Source organism: Acomys russatus, chromosome 5, assembly GCF_903995435.1.
Source record: "Acomys russatus chromosome 5, mAcoRus1.1, whole genome shotgun sequence".
Taxonomy (NCBI): Eukaryota; Metazoa; Chordata; class Mammalia; order Rodentia; family Muridae; genus Acomys; species Acomys russatus.
In genome coordinates, this window is record NC_067141.1 from 31,094,838 (window position 1) to 31,116,637 (window position 21,800).

The following is a 21,800-nucleotide window of genomic DNA, read 5'->3' on the forward strand; positions in this document are numbered from 1 at the left end:
TTGATGGTCTAGAGAGATGGCTGAGAGGTTAAGAGCGCTGGTGTTCTTTCAGAAGTTCTGAGTTCACTTTAATCCCAGCTCACAGGTGGATTGCTGTGAATTCAAGACCAGCCTGGTCTACAAAGCCAGTCCAAGACAGCAGAGGCTACACAGAGAGACCCTGTCTTGGCCTGGGAGGGGGGGGGTGTGCGGGGAGGCGAGGAAAGTGGGGCCCTAAAGCCCTGAGAAGGTATCCTAGGAGACCATGACCAACTCTTGAGGTGGGAAAGCTTAGGTCTAGGCTCTAGGCAAGTGTCGTTTGCTGTCCTAGCTGCTGTGACAGTGAAGCTCCTCCTCGCGCTACAGCCTAGGTATGGTCTTGGTTCTGTCTCAAGGCTCTGTGTCGCCATCCACTCCTGCAAAAACACAGCGTGGCCACTGCCCACTTCACCAATATAGCCCTCCCTTCAGCATCTGTCAACACACAGTTTGGCTTCCCAGGAGTGTTCTTGCTGATGTCATGCTCTTAGATGAACTGAGTAAAAGGCCTCCCATCACATGTTCTTGCCAAGTTGGCTGCTACTAACCCCCAGCTGGTGTAGGGACATAAGTTTCCCTCTATATATCAGCAAGAACGGAATCTTGGGAAATTGTGGGGTATGATGGGTAGACTCAGAACTGGAATCAAGGGTGTGGGGCATACAAACCTGGTTTCCAAGTTGGGAGGGGGCTCTACACGCTCCTTCAGTATAGTGTGTATGTTGGTTGACAAGCTGGTCCAAGTGGGGTTCTCTAGGTTGTTCTGTGGGGCTCTCTGGAATGTTCAAGTTAAACTCCACAGTTTTCTTCTTCATTTGACCAACCTCTTGGTGCTCTGCGGAAGCCTCATCACCTAGGAGCAATTCAACAGTGGTTTTTGGTGGGGCTGGAGAGATGATGGCTCAGTAATGATGAGCACTTCCTGTTCTTCCAGAGGACCTGAGTTTGATGTCTAGCACCCACATCAGGCAGCTCACAACTGCCTACTAGAACTCCAGCTCCAGGGAATTCCACACCCTTCGGTGCCGCTGAGGGTGCCAGCACATATGTGGCGTATACTCACAAAGACACATACATACACAAAATAAAAATAAACCTTTAAAACAAAGTGTTCTCGGTCTCAGAAGTCATGGGTGTTAGGCTTTGGTCTTTAGTATCCATACCTGTGACTAAGTAAAGCTTGGAGGGTGCTGACTGCTCAGGAGGGAAGACCATAGTAGTGTGGCTGAGGGGTGTCTGTGGGGCACTGTGGTAGCCTGGCCTCTCAAACAGTGGAGTAGCCCTGAAGACATCCAGACCCTTAAGTTTCCAGGCATTATCTTCCTGGTCCCTAGGGTTCTTCCTGGCATTCTTATGGTGGGCTTCTTTTGGGGACCACAATAGTTTGGTCTGTGAGTCTGTCCTGGGAGGATGGTGGTCATGGGACTGTAGGCCCAGGAAGCGTCCAATGATGTCATTGTGATTGTTCGCCTTATCATCGTCGTCATCTTCATTCGGTTGAAACTCCATGTCTTCTTTCTGAAGGCTGGAAGGAGGAGGGACGCACAGGACTGAGTGGGCAGACAAAGAAAAAAGGGACCAAGGCTGCGTGACCGTCACCACGCCTCATGGATTTTGCCCAGTTCACATGAGGCTCTCTGTTGCTCACCGGTCCCAGTCTAGCACCAGAGTGGGTGTGTGATTGTGTGTCCACATGTGAGTGCCTATGTAAAGGCCAGAGGACAATCTCCGTTTGCATTCTCAGAAGGCCATCCACCTTCTTTGGGACAGGGTCTTCCATTGGCCTGAAGCTCACCACTTAGGCTAGACCATCTGACCACCGATGGCCAGGCATCTTCCCTGTCTCTGCCTGGGCCTTGGGATTACAAGTGTGTGCCATCGTGCCTGTCTGGCATTTTTTCATGTGTTCTGGAACTCAAACTCAGGCCTCCCTGTTTTAACCAACAATGATCCCTGAATCCCACAGGCTCCTCTTTATCAGGCACCCTCCTGTTACAGCATCTTCCTCCAGGCAACGGGAACTTCTGATCCCAGTAAAGTTGGCTCAGATAAGGCCCAGCAGTATCTAGGCAAAACAAAGAATGTATGTATCCCTGTGGGAAGCAACATCCACAAAAAGGCCTTTGCTTCCTGGCAGCAGACTTCCTGAGGCCCCAGGACCTTTAGTCAAGTAAGAAAAAGCTTACTTATCCCAGGATGGGGCCCTTGCCTATGTCCAAAGTCTTCCTGGCCCTAAAACCTACTTGCAGGCCCAGGAGAGGGTAACCTCTTAGCCAAAGGCAACCTCTGTTCTGTGTCCTGCCCAGTCTTTGGCCATGGGTTGGAGCTTGCTCAGTTTATTAGCTTGCACATTCCCTGGAAGCAGGCTTCACCCTCTGTCACCCCACCCCACCCCAGGTTCAGTGCTGGGCTTCATTTGAAGCAGGTTCAAAAACATCTTCCAAAATGTTCCTAGTTGATTCTAGTTTCAGTTTAACGGACTCTTTGGGTCATAAAAGAACAAAGAGAAACTGGGCATGGTGGCGCATGCCTTTAATCCTAGCACTCAGGAAGCAGAGGCTGGCGGATCACTGTGAGTTGGAGGCCAGCCTGGTCTGCAAAGCCAGGCAGGAGTCCAGGACAGCCAGGATAACATACAGAAACCTTGCCTTGAAAAACAAACAACAACAACAACAACAACAAAAAAAAAAAAAAAAAAGAAAAAGAAAAAAAAAGAAAAAAAAGAAAGAAAGAAAGAAAAGAAAGAAAGAAAGAAAAAAGAAAAGCCAGGGGAGGTGGCACTCGCCTGTAATCCCAACACTTAGGGAGGCAGAGGCAGGTGGCTTTCTGTGAGTCTGAGATCAGCCTGGTCTACAAAGCGAGTTCAGGATCACCAAGGCTACACAAAGAAACCCTGTCTTTAAAAGAATAAATAAATAAATAAATAAATAAATAAATAAATAAATAAATAAATGTCTGTAAAGAGCATGGTTCACTGGTTAGCCCTTACCGGGCATCCAGCATAGTGACAAGAGCCGTTCCAAGTTGCTAGGAAAGCCTTGCACTTGTGGACTTTCCCACCCAGCCCCCTGGCACTGCCTACCTGATGTTAAAGGTGGAGCCCAAGAAGGAAGGCCGACGAGACTGGGCAGAGGCCGCCGTGTAGGGTGGCTGAGGCTCTACCTCATTCCAGTACATGTCACGCTCCATGGGAGGCAAGTCCTGGTGCATCTCATCCACAGACAACAGGGACACCTGGTTGCCGAGGACAGAGGAGGTGTCCCACAGAATGGGCAGCCCAGGCAGGGCCATGAGCTTGTCCCATGCCCAAGGAAATGTTAGTTCCCACTCTCTGGACCTTTGTTTCCCCACCTGTGGCACTAGAGAGACTGATGCTTACTTGCAGCCTCCAAAGGTGAGGTGAGAATCCTGTGGGTGAATGACTGGCTGAGAAGGGACTGACGTCAGAGTAGGGGAGGACAATTTACTGTGGGGTCTCCCTGAGAAATTGCTGAGTCCCCTCTTTGAGAAGGGTCCATGACTCACTCTTCTCTCTCTCTCTCTCTCTCTCTCTCTCTCTCTCTCTCTCTCTCTCTCTCTCTCTCTCTCTCTCTCTCCTCAAACCTGCAGGTTCCTGTCAATGATCCAGTTGGTCTCAAAATCATCATCATCCTCACCGAAGGGGTTGATGAGCTGCTCAGCCACCTAGGGGATGGGGTTGGGGGTGAGGCTCTGAGACTCTTGACACTTTGCTTGCCAATTCTAAGCCTTGGCTCCTGCCATCTCGACTCCCTCATGATGCCCTTCCTGCCAGGCAACTGTCTTCAAGGCCACAGTATTGGGCCCTGGCCTTCCCCAATGGGTCTCTACCGTTCTGCCCCTCCCACCACTACAAGCCTGTCCGTCTGTCCCTTCCTATGTCCTGCAGCCGAGTCGCCACCACCTTGGTCTCACTCACGTAACCACCTCAAGTTGCATCATTGTTTTTTTGTTCATTTATTTATTATTTTATGATGTTAGAGATGAGTGTGGAGGTTGTGCCAAACTAGAGTAGCCATGGGGTGGGGGGAGCTTCCTGGACACTAATATCTACAATGCTCAAGCAAAGCTCCACTGAAGTGATCACTGTTTTGTGGGTCTGAGGGATGCCCTGAGAGCTAGTGAGGCACCTCAGATCATGTCAAGCATGAAAGTAGTATAATTGAGTTGAGTCTTTAGAAAGCAAAGATAACTGAGTGAAAGTATATTGAGATTAGAGTCTCTCTCTCCCTCTCTCTCTCTCTCTCTGTGTGTGTGTGTGTTGAACAGAATATTTTCTCTATGCATGCTCATGCATGTGTGATATACACGACCAGATTCCTTTCCCGCTGCCTGTCTTCCTCCCACGTGTCTGGTGGCCATGAGCCTTCTGCCCATGGCTACAGCATGGGGGAGCCATCCAAGGAGGCTCACTTTCAGCCAGCCCATGTAGAATAAGAACTGCAGGATTGTGAAGACAGGCACCACGAGGTCCATCTCATGGCCTGGGTAGTTCTTGGCTGGGTTCAGAAACTGCCGCCCGACCAAGCACGCAAGGAAAAAGCTGTATACAGCCACTGTCACCACCTGGAAGGAGAAAAGGCCCAGGTTGCAGAAGAGGGCTAAACAGGGACCACGGAATTGGAAGCCCTCAGGCTTTGACTCCACATTCATGTGACTGGGTCTTTGTTTGCCCTTCTTTACTTTTTGTTTGGTGAGTGTGTTTACTTTTTTTTTTTTTTTTTTTTTTGAGACTGGGTCTCATGTAGCCCAGGTTAGCATGAAAGTCACTATGCAGCCAAGGATGACCATGAATGAACCTCTGATCCTCTGGCCACCAGCTCCCCAGTGCTGGAAATGCAGGCATGTGCCACCACGTCTAGTTTGGTGTAATGCCAAAGAACCCAGGCATTTGTGTATGTGTGGCAAGCACTACCCAATGAGCTCCACCCCCTCCATCCTCAGCCATTTGCTCTTCTTTAAGACCAGCTTGTGGCTGGTTGTGGTGGCGCACACCTTTAATCCCAGCACTGGGGAGGCAGAGGCAGGGGGATCAATGTGAATTCGAGGCCAGTCTGGTCTACAAAGCAAGTTCAGGACAGCCAAGACTACACAGAGAAACCCTGTCTCAAAAAAACAAAAGACAACAAAACAAAGGACCAAGGTGATAGCACTCCCTCTGCTGGCTGGACCAGGCAGGAGCTCAGACGCTTTAAACTCTGTGCTAGTAAGAATCCTCCAAGTCCAGACCCGAGACTTGTGCTCAGTCTCTAGGATATGTGCTTTCTGGGTCTTCCTAGCCGCAGTGTCTCCCCACAGGGACAGCCTTGCCAGTCTAGTCCTTACCTGTGTGTATACCAGTGGGATACTGATCCAGTCGTAGGCATACAACTGTCCACACTGAGTGCGCAAGGTGCACATCTCCTGGAGGGTAGCAGAGGAGGGTGAGGGGCTGACCACCACCTGGTCCCCCAGAACCTCCTGCAGCTCTTCCCCAGGTATAATGCTATAGTGTTCATGGAGCAGCCTTGGCCATGTGGTCATAGGAAGCTCAGTAGACCTCTCTGGGGCTCAGTTACTTCATCTAGCAAAACAAAGCCGAGACTTCACAGGCTCACTCAACAGAGGAGGCAGAAGGAAGGTTTGGAGAGGGGCCATGTTGGGCTGTGAAATCGTCCTAAATACCGGGACAGGCTGGGAGAAGACGCCCCCCCCCCCCCCCCCCCCGCCGCAGCCTTCTCTTTAAAGGAAACCACAACCCTTCCCACTCCATCCCATCTGTGGGCTCACGTTTATCAGGCTCTGAAGCAGGACAGAGTTCCGGATTCGACCTCCAACATAGGCCTTCATCGACAGGTTGCTAAACCACACCCAGGGCACCCAGTATGTGTTGTGTGGTAGGCCCGACTTCTGCAAATGCTTATACTCCCCAGGGGTCATAAAGCCTGCAGGGCAGAGTTGACAAGGCAACAGGTAGCACTGCAGAAGAAGAGGCCTGTACCTGGAAACCCAGCTAGCCTGTCTGAGCCCCTAGGGAACTTCGTGCTCTTTTACCGTGCTTGTTTCAACCCACAAAATTACCAAACCCCAGTTAGGCGCTCTTCTGGATTGCATGGGGCAGGAGGTGGGAAGATAGGGGACTTTGTTATTAGCTAGAATCAGGCCCTGTCAAAGTCAAGGGGACGCTAGGGACCCGTGTCAATCCACGGAGATCTGGACAGGCAGAGGGAAAGGAGGTAGGCTCCAGTTCCATCAGTCCCCAAAGCCCCCACTTTTTCCCTTTTCCCTGAAACGTTCTAGACCCTTTCTCAAAACCCTACCTTTTTAGTTTATTTTGGCCTCGCCCCCACTTCAAGGGCCTGATTCTGACTTGCCCAATTCCGTTCCCATTCCGACCCCATTGGTCCCACCCCACTTCACCCTCTACGAGTCAAGGGGACTCAGGCTCCACCTAGAGTCAGCTCCCATCACTCCAAGTCTCAGGCCCCGCCTCCAATCAGCTTTGGCCCTGCGTCCCCGGCCACTCCAGATGCTACCCACCCGCTTGCACCAGGTGACGAAGACTGGGAAAGCGCTTGTAGACAGCAGTGCTGACGCTGCGCAGGATGAGCACTTGGCCCAGGATGACATAGCGGATGAGCGTGCGCCGCAGCAGCCGGCCTTGCTTGTCCTTTCCCTCCACGAAGCCGGACACCTGGCTCATTAGGCGGTCGGGCCACGGCAAGCTCTCGTACTGGCTCCACCAGCGGCTCACCACCAATGTCACATAGAAACCTGGCAGGAGGGATGAGGGACGAGGGGCGGGGGGCGGGGCGGGCTGTGACCAGAGACCAGCGCCTGGTGAAGCCTCGGTTTCTCCGTCTTTCTGATACAAGTGGGACCAGCCTTAACATTTCTAGAAGGGCACTCACTGGCCCACCTTACCCCACTCCCCTCCTCTGGTGAAGGTCTGCCCATTGTGGGTCTGGAGCTAGGGGGAGGCCGCCGGACCCCGAACAGCCGCAAGGGGGCGCTCACCCAGAACAAAGGATATAGGGATGAGCTGAATGTAGTTGTCGCAGTACAGAGCCAGCTTCTCAAAGAGCAGCTGCTGTTCATCCGAGAGAGCCATTCTGGGGGTGGGTGAGACATTGAGAGGAAGTGGCTAAGAGTGTGTCTCTACTCCTGGCTGGGGCAGCGAGGGGTGGGGGTCGGGGTGAGCAGGGCATTTGGGTGTTGCCCTTTCGACTGTTCTGGCCCAGAGTCACCCTTTGGCTGAGGTAGGTTCTTGGAAGGGGTCACTGGAAATAGAACCCACCTTTTGCTCATGTTAGAAAAACACTAAGATATATACATATGCCCAGTCCTTCACTGACCCTTCTAAACAAGCCAAGAGGACAGTTGTTTAAAAGCAGGTTGAGGGGGGATAGCTTAGTGGTTATGAGCACTTTTGCCCTTGCAGAAGAGCCAGATTCAGCTCCCAGTACCCACATGGCATATGTACCCATAGAGCCATATGTAACTTCAGTTCCAGGGAGATCTGATGCCCTCTTCTGGGCTTCTTGAACAATGCACACATATGGTAGACATACATACATACATACATACATACATACATACATACAGGCAATACACTCATACTCATAAAAATAAATCTTAAAAAATAAATAAAAGCAGATAAAATCATCCAAGAATGCTTTGGTTTTTCAAGACAAAATTTCTCTGTGTAATAGCCCTGGCTATCCTGGAATTCACTTTGTAGGCCAGGCTGGCTCAAACTCACAGAGATGCACCTTACCTCTGCCTCCTGAGGCCTGGGACTAAAGGGGGGTGTGTCACCACTACCCAGCTCTGTATATAGTGTTTGGACTATATATATATATATATATATACAGTCTCTGCAGCACATGTGGGATTGAACTCAAGTATGGTACATACCCACCCACATGCACACATACTTGAGCTGGAGAGGGTGGCCAGGCTGAGCTTCTATTTTAGAACAAAGAAGTGGCTCTTGATGGAATTCTAATAGTGTCTATATGCCATGTAAGATATTTCTGTCCAAACACATAGGCTGTAGGACACCGTGGATGAACCTTAATGAAAACTATGGATTTCTAGTGACAAATGTGACAAGGAAGGTTCACCAACTGCAGCAAATGTGCCAGTGTGCAGCTGTGATTTGTTAAGGCCGAAGCTGGAATGGCCACAGATGAGAAGTCTCAGTATCATCTGCTTAATTTTGCTGCAAACAAATGTTCTTAAAAATAGCCTCTCGCCAGGCTTTAATCCCAACATCTGGGAGGTAGAGGCAGGTATATCTCTGTGTGTTTGAAGCCAGACTAGTCTATATAGAGACCAGTTTCAGATCAGCCAAGGCTACAGAGAAAGACCATCTCCCTCCCTTCTCCCCTCCCTCCCCCCTCGCTCTCTCTGTGGTTTTTTGAGACAGGGTTTCTCTGTGTAGCCTTGGCTGTCCTGGACTTGCTTTGTAGTCCAGGCTGGCCTCAAACTCGCAGTGATCCACCTTCCTCTGCCTCCCGAGTGCTGGGATTAAAGGCGTGTGCCACCACTGTCCAGCTTGAAAGATCATCTCTTATAAATAAATAAGACAGTAAAATGAGCTCTAACTAGGCTTAGTGTCATTTCCTGTGATCCTAGTACTTGGGAGGTAGAGGGCAAGAGGACAACCTCACTGAAAGTTTGAGGCCAGGCTTGTCTACAGAGGGAGTTCTAGGACAGCTAGGGCTGCATAGCAAGACCTTATCTCAAAGAATTAATTGGGGCTGGAGAAATAGCTTCCTGGTTAAGAGTGCTTGTTGCTCTTGCAGAGGGCCCGAGTTTGGTTCCCAGCACCCACACGGCAGCTCACAACCATCTGTAACTCAGTTCTAGAAGATCCAGTGCCCTCCTCGGACCTCCACAGGCACCAGGCACGTACATGGCACACACACAAATGCAGGCAAAGCACTTAAACATCTAAAATAAAATCTAAAAAAAACCAGACAATTTCTAATTTTTACAGTGCCAAATACCAGAATTGTGGGTATTTAATATTTCTCAATACATAGCAGATATAGTTGGTTTGTTTTGTTTTGTTTTGCTTTGTTTTGTTTTGGTTTTTTGAGGGTTTCTCTGTGTGTATCCTTGGCTATGGCTGATTTGTTTTGTAGACCAGGCTGGCCTCGAACTCACAGGGATCCACCTGCTTCTGCCTCCCAAGTGCTTGGATTAAAGGCATAGTTGTGCTTTAAAATAATGTTTTTATTTATGTGCATTGGTGTGTGGGGGGGCGTCAGATCCCTTGGAACTGAAGTTACAGTTGCGAGCTGCTGTGAGGGTACTGGGACTTGAACCCAGGTCCTCTGGGAAGAGCAGACAGTGCCCTTAACTACTGAGCCATCTCTCCAACCCCAATATGATTGCTTTTGAATTTTTTTATTTATGTATTAATTTCATGAAAGAGAGAGAGAGAGAGAGGGAGAGAAAGAGAGAGAGAGAGAGAGAGAGAGAGAGAGAGAGAGAGAGAGAGAGAGAGAGAGAAAGAAAGAATGTGTGTGCACATGCATGGTAGTCAGGGGACAACTTGTGGGAGTCGATGCTGTCCTGTAATTCATGCATCATGGGGATCGAACTCAGATGATCAACCCCGAGTGCAAGTGCCTCCGCTGAGATGAGCCACTTCACCAGCCCATGATTCTCACTTAAAAATGTTATCAGATATTCCATGATCATACCTGCCTGACATTTTATTGTTCAAAAAGTTTTTACTGAAATAAACACATTAAATAGCATTGTGGGTGCCTGAGTGCCTACATAAAACAAGGTCAGCCCAGTAGGTCTACCTCAGGTGCCTGGCCTCCACAGCCCACAACATACATCCTTCCTACGTTGTAAAGAAAGAGTTCCTGAGTCACCTCTGGCCTGAACTAAAGTATCTCCACAATCTGGTGTGTGTGTGTGTGTGTTGGTGATTGACCCCGAGATAACACACACACCAGGCAAATATAAGTTTTCTGAGCTGCATGCCCAGCTCTGGGGTTTTTTTTTTTTTTCTCCCCAGCTTCCACCCCAGCGGCCACACCTGGCCAGGAGTTCAGCTCAGCCGGCCCTGCATCCCTTCCTCCTCAACTGCTCCTTACTCCCACCACTTCACCCCGCACACTTGGAGGCCCCACCCCCACGAGCTCTAGACCCCGCCCCAGATGCTCCGCCTCTTCTTCCCGACCCTCTTACCTATAGACTCCGCGGATGGCATAGTAGAGGAACATGAAGATGAGAAATTCTCCATACAGCAGCTTGTAGATGCTGCCACGCCAGCACAGGAGGAGGCAGGAAAAGGAACCGAGGCGGGCGTCGGCTACTTTGTTTGTGTAGGTGATAGTCATGGCTTGGCACTGGGCAGCAGTAGGTGGGCTAGAGTCCTGGCGGGCGGCAGGCAGGAGCAGCGTGGGAATAGGTAGCAGACTAGGCTCTGGCCTGGGACTCTATGAGTTTACTCCTGTCCGTTCCCTAGCCTGGGACACAGAAGAATGAGCTACAAACACAGGAAGACACTGGGCAGGTCTGTGAATTGCCACAGCTCTTGCTTGCTTGATTAATTAATTAATTAATTATTGATTGATTTTTAAAAAATATGATGACAAAGGTAGCTGCAAGGGCAATAACAGCATTCAAACAGCGCTCAGGTCCTCAGAGACAGGCCGCATGAGTACTCAACCCATTTTTCCCAGCTTCCTCAACCACACTGCTGTGAGGAGCTCAGGGACCCAGTCTAGCTGTGTTCACCACCATGTTCCCTTGCCCAACACATAGCCTGGCAAGAGGCATTGCCCCTACTGATGGTTACTGAATGGTGACCCCAAGACCATCCACCTGCCTCAGGGGAGAGGGCAATAGATGGTTTTTTCCTAAGGTAACCCCATGGTTCACTTCCACTTCCGGTCAGCTCCGAAGAAAAATGTCCCCAGCCATCCTACTGGAAGTCACACCCCAGTTGTCACCAGCAGCGTCTTCCCAGTTTGCTGGATCCTTCTACACAGTGTATGTCTCTACTTTGAACTCCTGTGGCACAGGATACTCCTGCTTACTGCTTGTTCTCTTCTCCCGCTAGAAGCCCTCACTGTGTTCTCGGAGCAGATACTCAATAAAAACTGATTAGAGCGATGACTGACTGTCCCATTTCCACCAATCAGAAGTCAGCACAAACTGGCTGCTGTCCCTTATGCCCGCACACCAAATTCATTCTTTCCTTGGGACCTTTGCACAGACAGGCAGAGACCCCATCCCCTTATACGGGCTGCCGATGTGTGCCCATCACACCTGCTCACACAAGTGCAGTCATCCACCCCTCAGAGCCCCAGCCCAGTCCACTTGGGGCAGCCTCTACTCACAGGCAGGATTCCGGCAGTTCGGAAACCCCATGGAAGTTGGGTTGATGGGACTCTCTGAGACCCTGAGACCCTACTTGGAGGCTGGCACTGCCCACCTACAAATGTGCCGAGTTGTCACCTGACTTTCTAAGCCAGCATTTCCACAAAGGAGCCCTTGTCTCAGCCCCCTGGAATCTGCTCAAGAGCAGAACCAGTACAGCCTGGCCAGTGTTTCTCTAATTCCTTCCTGGGGGTGTTGAGCTAAGAACAGGGCTGGAAGTGCGGAGGTCACACCCCCCTCTCCCATGGCTCTAAACTTTAGAAATAGAAAAATCTGTGCCACTGCCACTGTGTCCTGACCCCTGAGGCCTTTCAGAGAAGATCGGGAACAGGACCAAGCCCCAGTGACACCAGGGGCTCAGGGGAAGGAGTCTTTTGTCCAGGCCTCTAGGAGCCCCTTCAGAAAGAACCACCACCCACTGCCACAAGCCACTGACTTCTAGTGACCTGTGGGCTAGCTCTGACTGGACCTCAGCATCTCCATCTGAAAAAGAATTTGTGTTGCTCTGGAATTTCATCAGCACAGCAAGAGTGACAGCATCTGCATATATTGGTGAGAAGCTCTGATTGGCTGATGGTGACATCATAGGTTGTGGTTGCTGTGATTGGTTGGCAGGGCATACTAGTAGATACTTCATAGGTAGAGAAAAAGAAGAGGGGGCGGGGCAGGAAGTCCAGGAGTGGGTACTGGGCTTGGTGGGCGATGACTAACAGCTCTCAGTTTAAACTGCCTAATCCCAGACAGCCTGAGAGAAACAAAGGCACATGCCCAAACCCCCAGGGGCAGCTGGATGGCACCTCAACATCTGTGCAGACAAGCACACCAGTCCTTTCTGAAAGTTCTTCTGAGCAACAAGCTCATCTTACATAAAGAGCACAGAAGACAAGAAGCACTGGTTCTCAGACTTCACTGACTGAAACAGATGCCAAGACAGTTACCACATACACAGCTTCTCTGGGTCTTTCTCAGGAGTCTGGTGCTGCGTCCTTGGAAATGTTGCATTTTTATCAAGTGCTGCAGGAGTCTGTGATGTGGGTGGTCTTGGGAACCACAGCTCCAGAAGTCCCAGTTTACAATATAACCCTGAACCTTAAAATGAAGCCACCCTCCTACTCCCTGCTTCCTCTCCCCTCCCCCATTTCTTCAGACACACTCCCTAATGAGGCTGAGCTTGCAGGTGATTCTGGCACACGCCCAGATTTTGCCTGTGTAATTCTCTGTCCAGAAAGTGGGAAAGACCATTTCACCGTGACCTTGACTACTTTTCTGATCACGGCAAACAATAAAGCTGGTGTTAGCCTGAGAGTCTGCTGAGATTTGGGGGTAACCTTGGAGGAGGAAAAGCAGTTGCATCTCCCTGCCACCCTGTCCCTGTCCTCGGCTGAGCAGAAAAGGGACAGGACTTATGGAAGCCTCAGTCTTTATATCTTTACCTCGTTTTCTCTTTTGGCCCCAACACATACTGACACTCACAAGAGAGCTTGGTTTTACACACACACACACAGACACACACACACACACACACACACAGATACATACACAGACACACACATACACAGAGGGGGGAGGAGGGAGGGAGGAAGGAGAGAGAGAGAGAGAGAGAGAGCGCGAGAGAGCGCGAGGGGGTGGGTCTTCATGTAGTTCAGGATAGCTGAATGTTCTATGTAGCCCAGGAAGACCTTGAACTTCTAGTACTCCTGCCTCCACTTGCTGAGAGCTGATATTAGGGGTGGAAGCCACCATACCCAGTTTATGCAGTGCTGGGGGTCCAGCGCAAGACTTCATGCATATTAGCCAAGCACTCCTCCCATTGAGATAAATGCCAGCCCAATAAATATATATTTAAATTAAAGTTGAACATGTTCCTGGCACAGTAGTTAACAAAACAAAACAAAAACAAAACAACCCACAAACCTTGCCTTGATGGATTCCTGCATCTCTTACACTGCCCACTAGAGGTCACCATTCACTTGGTTCTTGCCAGGGAAGCCTGGTCCTTCTGTCCTGGCGTCAGTGGAGATTGAAGCTGGCTTTGGGAGGCGCTGACGTCTCCCTGACCATTACCAGTTGCTACAGGGTTGGTTTTCTTTTTCTTTTTTGTTTGTTTGTTTTTTAAAGGAGGATCTGGCAGGTGCTGGAGCTCTTCTTCCCTTCTGTTGAAGCCCTTGTTCCTCCCCATTGGCCTAGCAATCCCTCTGCTTGTTAGTGCTGCTCCCAGCCCCTCCCATATGTGCCAAGATGAATCCACAGTGAACAGCCTGCTTCTGGACCCACCCAACTCTAGGTGCATTCAAACATAAGGCATGTCACATATCACAGACACAAAAGTGTCTCCAGCCAGCCAAGTAGGCCTCAGGCATACAGTATAGCATACTGTATACTGTACCTGGATGCAGGACCCCAGAACAACCCCGGCAAGGAGAGGAGGGCCCAGCTCAGCCAAGGACACTCTCTCTTTCCACTCCACAAGAAGTTATTCTACAAAGCATCTCTAATACCAGAATAGAATCCATTTAAATCCTGCCTCTAGGAAGTCAGAGTTGAGTGACAACTAGAGAAATACTTTCAAATCTCCAGCAAAGAATGAGAATGATGCTGGGTGGTGGTGCACCCTTTATTTAATCTCAGCACTCGGGAGGCAGAGGCAGGAGGATCGGCAGTGAGTTTGAGGCCAGCCTGGTCTGCAAAGAGAGTCCAGGACAGGACAGCCAAGGCTACACAGAGAAACCCTGTCTTGAAGAAAAAAACAAAACAAAACAAAACAACAACAAATCTGAGAGCTGGCTGTGGTGGCACATGCCTTTAATCCCAGCACTTGGGAGGCAGAGGCAGGTGGATCACTGTGAGTTTGAGGCCAGCTTGGTCTACAAAGTGAGTCCAGAACAGCCAGGGCTGCATAGAGAAACCCTGTCTCAAAAACAAAACAAAACAAAACAACAACAACAACAAAAACAACAACAACAAAATCCCCCCCACAAAAAAACAAAAACAAAAACAAAACAAAACAAAAAAAAACCCCAACAACAAATCTGAGAATGACAATGCTTAAGTGAGCAGGGAAGCTTACAGTGTGGGAGCACTGGAGTTGGTGTTTGAAGCAGGGATTGGAGCTCACTGAGAGCCTAGAAGGTGTAAACACCTATGAACCACCATGACAAGTCACACAGACATTGCTGAGGGACAGTGGAGTATAATACACAGGGAACACTGGAGCTCAAGGCAGACCTTTGGGGCAAGGTCCTATCACTACTAATAAGGTAGGACTAGGGCCTGGGATCTTAAGTCTTCTGACTTTGGATCCTGAGCCATCTCTATCCACAACCATGATTGCCCTAGAGGAGTGTTCTCCAGGACCTGAGGCTTGCCTCTTAGGGTCTCTGTTGGGGTTGAAGGGAGGACTGAAGAGTGACAGGTGTGCACAGAAGACTTTGATGGTAGCTGAGCCCACGCTCTTGAGGCCCCTGGTAGAGAGCCATGCCAGGAAGCAGGCAGAGCACAGCTGGGCTGATGGGTGAAGGTTCCAGACCCAGAACATTACAGCCTTCTCATGTAGGATCACCATGGCAATGGGAGCATCACAGAGGGCCTGACCTCTGCCAGGTAGGTAGAAAAGGACCAGACTTGGCAGAGAGCAGTTGGCAGAACTGGTGGGCCGGCAGGCCTGAAGATTGCAGTTGGCAGAAGGCCCTGGGGTGGGCCCGGCAGGCCTGACTGCTGTCTCCAGGCCCTGCATAGAGTGCTTGCCAGCCTACTCTCCTCCCCTGGGCCAATCACAGAATAAACAGGGAAGAAGCCAAGAAGTGGATTAATACATCTGGACAGGGAGGCAAGGACATACACTGCCACTCCAGGGACAGGAAAGAAGACAGTCACTACCCTTTCCCTGACACTAGTAAGACCTGATTGCTAAAGTTCTGGGAGAGGGACATACTAACCTATGCTCCCTTTAGAGGGACAATGGGGACAAAGTGAGGCAGGGAAAGCTTGGGAAACAAGACAGCCTAGCACCGCCAAGCCACATCCCACCGATAGTAATGAGATAGTGCAAAAAGAGACACATGGTGAGAATTCAGCACAGCCTGGAGGAGAGCTGGGATCCCTAGCTGCACCGTGCTTCATGAACTGTACCCTGCGGAGACCAATCAGGTGAGGCCCTAACCCCACCCTTACCTTTCCACCCCACTCCCACCTGTTAGTGGCTTTCCTTTAAAAGCCTGTATTCTGAGAACAGAACTTGAATGTTGAGCTGCACCCCAGCCCCTACAATGAGTAATTTCTTGTTTATTTGTCTGTTTGTTTATTTGGTTTTTATGCATATGGGCATTTTGCTTGTATATTTATCTATGTAACACATGCATGCCTGCCGTCTGAGGCAGCCAGGAGAGGGCATAGGATCCCTTGAGGCTTGAGTTAAGGACAGCTGTGAGCCACTAGTGGGTGGTGGGGTTCAAAGCCAGGTCCTTTGGAAGAATAGCCAGTGCTCTTAACTGGCAAGGCACCTTTCCGGTCTCATGAATGGGTTCTTGATCTAAGTTCTTGATGTACTACACAGTCTAAGCTCCAGAGAGGAGGATTCTAGAAGCAAAAGCCTTTCTCTGTGGGCTCTTCAGCTTCAGGGACTCACTTTACCTGCCCATCTCCTCCTAGAATATGGACTTTTTGTTTGTTTGTTTTGTTTTGTTGAAACAGGGTTTCTTTGTGTGTAGCCTTGCCTGTCCTGGATTCGCTTTGCAGACCAGGCTGGTCTCGAACTCACAGCGCTCTGCCTCCTGAGTGCTGGGATTAAAGGCGTGTGCCACCACAGCCCAGTGTAGAAAATGGACTCTTACACGGAGGCCCCTTATCTCTCAGACCTCCTAGGCCATAATCTGCACTTAAAATTTTCCAGTAATGTTTGTTTATTGGTACGTGCCCACTCAGGTGCCACAGTACACATGTAGAGGTCAGAAGACACTTTCAGGACTTGATTCTCTCCTACCAGGTGGGTCTGAGGAATCGAACTCAGTCTTGACTGAAAACACTCTTATTTGCTGAGCCATCTTGCCAACTGGGAATCTGCACTTTTAACAAGGTCTCTAGCTGAGTTAAGTGTATAACCTAGGTTGAGAGAATGGTTTTAGGTGATGATGATGATGATGATGGTGATAATGTTATGAGAGATGTTATTAATGTTTCATGTTAAAGGCACTGCATTCCAGCCGAGCGTGGTGGCACATGCCTTTAATCCCAGCACGCGGGAGGTAGAGGCAGACAGATGTCTGTGAGTTCAAGTCCAACCTAGTCTACAAAACAAGTCCAGGACAGCCAGGGCTATTTCACAGAGAAACCCTATCTCGAAAAACAAAAACAAAACAAAACAAAACAACAAAGAGAAGAAAGCAATGCATTCCTCGGTGTTCGTTTGTTTGTGTGTTTGTTAGACAGGGCTTGAACTTCATGTCTGAAGCCGACATTGAGCTCCCGATTCTCCTACCTCTGTTTCTCAGCTGCTGAGACTGCAGTGCTGGGGTTTGAACCCAGGATCTCTTGTATGCCAGGCAAGCACTCCATCAACTGAGCTCCACCCCAAACCTCTTTACATTTACTTAAGAATGTTCTTTGACACATAAAACTTTTTAATAATTCTTATGAAATTTGATCTTGTCTAACTTAAACTCAAAATAGCTGCCTGCCCCCTGCCTGTTTCCTTCTGAGAACTTTATGATTTTAGCTCATACACTTAGGATTTGACATATGCTGAGTTCATTTTTGTGGATGGTGTGAGGTCTTCTGCTGTGTATGGATACCCAGTTGTCCATGTGTTCTTTGCTGGAAGGCTTAGCTCCCTCGTGGAACGGTTTTGGCACCATTGTTAAAGATCAGTCTGGGAAGATGTATCTATTTCTGGTGTCTCTGCTCAATTCCATTGATCTCTGTGTCTGTCTCGAGGCTAACACTGCATTTGCTGTTGCTTGTCTGGTCTTGATTCGGTTTCCCTTTTTCTTTTGTGTGTACATGCATATGTAATGTGTGTGTGATGTGTGCATGTAATATATGTGAGAGCATGCATGTTGAGTTCCTAGGTCGATATCAGTGCCCTCAGTACCTCACTGCTTCATTTTACTGAGGCAGGACACACAAGCAAATCAAATAAGCAAATGTAAAAAAGAAGTGTGAGTTTTCCGACATTGAGTATTTAGGATGCGGTTTAGGTTCATTTCTGGTGCTGTGATAAGATGCCTGACAACAGCCCTTTGGGGAGGAGGGCCTTGTTCGGCTTACAATTCCAGGTCACAGTCCATCACTTTGGAGAAGTTGAGGCATTTAGAACTCTGAAGCCGCCGGTCACATCTATAGGATCTCCTTGCCCTTTCCAAAGAATGACAGTTGGAATTGTGACAGGATGGTTGTGACTCTGTAGGTCACTCTGTTGTGCGTATCATATCATCTTCCCATCTGTGAGCAAGTGCCATCTGTGCATTACTTCAGGTCTCTCTCTTCATTCAACAAAAGTTTGTAGTTTTCAGTGTGTAAGGCTTTGTTGTTGTTTGTTTGTTTGTTTTGAGATAGTCTCTCTATATAGCTACGGCTATCCTAGAACTAGTTAAACCAGGCCGGCCTCAAACCCATGGCATTCTGTCAGCCTTTGTCTCCCAAGTGCTAGTAGTATTAAAGGCCCATACCACCTTAGTTAAAGTTCTCTCTCTCTCTCTCTCTCTCTCTCTCTCTCTCTCTCTCTCTCTCTCTCTCTCTCTCTCTCTCTCTCTCTCTCTCTCTCTCTCTCTCTCTCTCTCTCTCTCTCTCTCTCTCTGTCTCTCTCTCTCTAGTACAGCAACTCGACCTATTTTTATTGACTTCACTTTTGGAGTCGTGCTAGTGGATGGAAATGCAACTGCTCTGTAGCCGACCTTGTTTATGGGTGCTGTGGTTTTGGTGTGTTGGGTCATGTGCATGCTAGACAAACTGTCTGCCAATGTGCTATATCACAAACCCTTGCTATCATGAAACAAAGAATGTAGGCCAGGCTGGCCTTGACCTTGTGACCCTCTTACCTAATGCCATCGCTACAAGCAAAAACTGATTTTGTTGTTGTTGTCTTTTTCTTTTGTTTTGTTTTTTGAGACAGGTTTTTCTCTGTGTAGCCCTGGCTGTCCTGGAACTCACTCTGTAGACCAGGCTGGTCTTGAACTCAGAGATCCACCTGTCTCTGCCTCCAGAGTGCTGGGATTAAAGGCGTGCAACAACTGGTTTTTATGTTTGTGCTTGTATCTTGCAACTTCACTGAATGTATCTACTAGCTATAATAATTTTTATGTGACTTTTTAATTTTGTATGTGTGAGCACGCGTGTCTGTGAGCAAGCATGTCTGCGTATGTGTGTGTGTGTGTGTGTCTGTGTGTGTGTGTGTGTGTGTGTGTGTGTGTGTGTGTGTGTTGCTAACCCAGGTTCTTGTACATGCCAGGCAGGTGCTCTATCGCTGAGCTGCATCTCCAGCCCTTGTTAGGAGTGGGGCTTGGTGTTTTGGAATAGAGCTCCTGTATGTGCTGGGGCTGGCCTGGGACTTGCTGTCTAGGCCAGGTCTTGAACTTGCAATCTTCACTCACTTGCCTCCCAAATGCTAGGAGTCTGGCCCACTCTCTGATAGTTTGCCATGTTTATTCTCATTTTTTTTTCCCCACTCGGATCCTTGAGTTCTCTTAATAGTTGTCCTTTAAATCACCTTTGCTGTTTTTTATATCTTGTTTTACTTATTTTTGAGACAGGGGCTCTCTGTAGACCAGGCTGGCCAAGTACTCATAGAGACCTGCCTCAGCCTCCTAGGTGCTGGGATCAAAGGCGTGCACCACAACACCTGGCTAAAAGTCATCTTTAGTTACTTTTGAGTTCAAAGCCACATTAGGTTACATGAGAACCTGCCTCAAAATAAATAAATAAGCAAAAATGAAAAATTTTGTAACCAAGCTAGGGCCTGTGCCCTGAGCAAGCACATGAGTATTTTAAAAAGATATGTCAGACCCAAAATATAGCACATGTGTAGATAACACAAAAGCTCACACAGCCACAAAAATCTTCTTAAAACAGCAGTGACCCTGGCAGTGGTGATGCACACCTTTAATCCCAGCACTCAGTAGGCAGAGGCAGGCGGATCTCTGTGAGTTTGAGGTCAGCTTGGTCCATGGAATGAGTTCCAGGACAGCCAGGACTACATAGAAAGACCCTGATTTGAGAACAAAACAGTCAAACAAAACACAGCAGTGTTCTGCTTCAGCCCTCTGTCCCTCCTTGGCCCTCTAGCTTCTATGATTTACACACCACCATATTTCCAAAGACAGCTGTACTGATGTGTTTCAGTAGTCAATCTGAGATATTAGCTATACTGGCTTCTTATTTGGCAGATGAAGATTTTGTCCTCTGATCAGCATGATGGGTTAGGAGAATGGCTCAGTCAGTAAAGTGCTCGCCTTGCAAGCTGGAGGACCTAAGCTGGATCCCCAGAAACAATCCCTAGCACCCACATCAGAAAGACAGTCACTTGTTTTCCCACTGGTGGTGGCGGGGTGTCAGGTCTTCTGTCACTCATTTGCTTGCCTGCCTGCTTGCTTTGAGACGGTCTCACATAGCTCAGGGTTGCCTGCCATGTTTTTGCTTGGTTTTGTTTTTACTCACTGGGTTTGGTTTCCTTCATGCTAGAAGGCTTCCCTCAGGTGCTTGATAATCTTTGGTTTCCTTGTTTATAGCTAAAAACTCTAGAAGCAGGGCTCTCAAGATGGCTCATGGGGTAAAAGCACTTTCGGCCAAGCCTGATGACCAGAGTTAAATTTCTGGAATCCACATGGAAGGAGAGAACCAACTCCCACAAGTTGTCCTATGACTGACACTTGTGCACTGTGGCACACATGAACCCCCACACCAATAAATAAATGGAATACAAATTTTTGTTTTTTCGAGACAGTTTCTCTGTGTAGCCCTGGATGCCCTAAGACTCCCTTTGTAGGCCAACGCTAGCCTCAAATTCGGAGATTCCCCTGCCTCTGCCTCCAAAGTGCTGGAGTCAAAGGTGTGTGCCACTAGTCCTAGGTATAAAAATGATTTTAAAGTTAAATAAAAGAAAGGGCTTTAAGGGGTATAAAGAGTAGGGTGGAAACCCCAGGACCAGCTTGGGCTACTTAAGCAAGACCCAAGACCCTGTCTCATGCCTCGAAAATAAAACAGGATGTAAGCTGAGCATGGCGACTATACTTGGGAAGTAGAAACAGGAAGACCAGGAATCCAAGGTTATCTGTTCTTGGCTCCATAGTAAATTTGAGGTCTGCTTGGGCTGCATGAAACCTCATCTCAGTACAAAACAACACAAAAAATACAAAAGTGTGATGGTCAAGTTTACCTTGTTCTTAGCCGGACAGTTACACTAGTCTTAGACCTATTTCTCAGGTTGACCAGAGTCCCTAAGAGGAGTGTTTGGAAAGTAAAGTACTGACAGTCGAATGAAAGAAGTTGTGTGTGTGCGTGCGCGTGTGTATGTGTGTGTGCGCGTGTGCGTGTGCGGTGGTGGTGGTGGTGGTGTGGATTCAACATGCCTGAAATTGCTAAACTCCCTCAGGCAGTGGCTACTAGTCCAAAGACCCTCTGTTTTACTGTTTCCAAAGAATAATTTCTGATTATTCCGCTTTATGCAGATTCTGAATGGGCAACTGCCTGGTGACACGAAGGGAACAAGCTTGGGGTCCAGTGGCTTCTGAGTTTGCTTGGAACCAGTCCTCCACACTTAGGCCTTTACTGTTATTACAGAGCTCTTCCGCTGCCAAGTGCCAGCATTCTGCTTCCTGGCTCTGTCCATTAGTCTGTTGATACTTACCCCCTGATGGCTGATTTATCTAACGGCTCCTTGCAGCTCCTACAGTTTTTGCTTTAAATATTTTATCAGCGCTCTATTAATTTAGAACTATACTATCTTTCTGATGAATTTAACTTCTATTTTTAATTTTTAATTCATTGACAGTTTCATACATGTTTATTATGAATTTCAGTCATTTCCACCTCACTCCCCTCTCTCATGCCCCTCCTCCCCCATCCCCCAGAAAGTTGCTGTGCAACTTCCATGTCTTCTCTGTGTGCGGCCCACTGTGTTTAGTTAGGGCTGCTTTACTGGTGTATAGGCAACCTATCAGCGGCTATACTGCTGAGGAAAATTTCCCTCTTCTCCCCCAGCAACCGTCAGCTGCCAGTAGCCCATCAGGGATGAGTAGGACCTCAAGTACTTCCACCATCCAAGATGAAATGTTGAGGGACCGGCTCTTGTACTGGCAACCACAGCTACCTTGAGTTCATGGGCACAACAGTTGTGTCATGTCCAGAAGACAAAGCTTCACAGCACTCCTTCCTGGCTCCTCCTG

General features: G+C 48.7%; 1 protein-coding gene across 1 annotated transcript; it reads right to left on the bottom strand.

Moving 5' to 3' along the window:
• Positions 1–510: 510 nt before the first annotated feature.
• On the bottom strand, positions 511–10,399 carry Best1 (bestrophin 1). Its single transcript, XM_051147064.1, is given in 11 exon segments — positions 511–751; positions 753–871; positions 1,182–1,543; positions 3,101–3,252; positions 3,622–3,702; positions 4,450–4,602; positions 5,362–5,439; positions 5,806–5,960; positions 6,556–6,789; positions 7,033–7,127; positions 10,231–10,399. Coding segments are annotated over 11 exon segments (1,728 nt in total). The 5' UTR covers positions 10,383–10,399; the 3' UTR covers positions 511–604.
• Between the last annotated feature and the right edge of the window lie 11,401 nt (positions 10,400–21,800).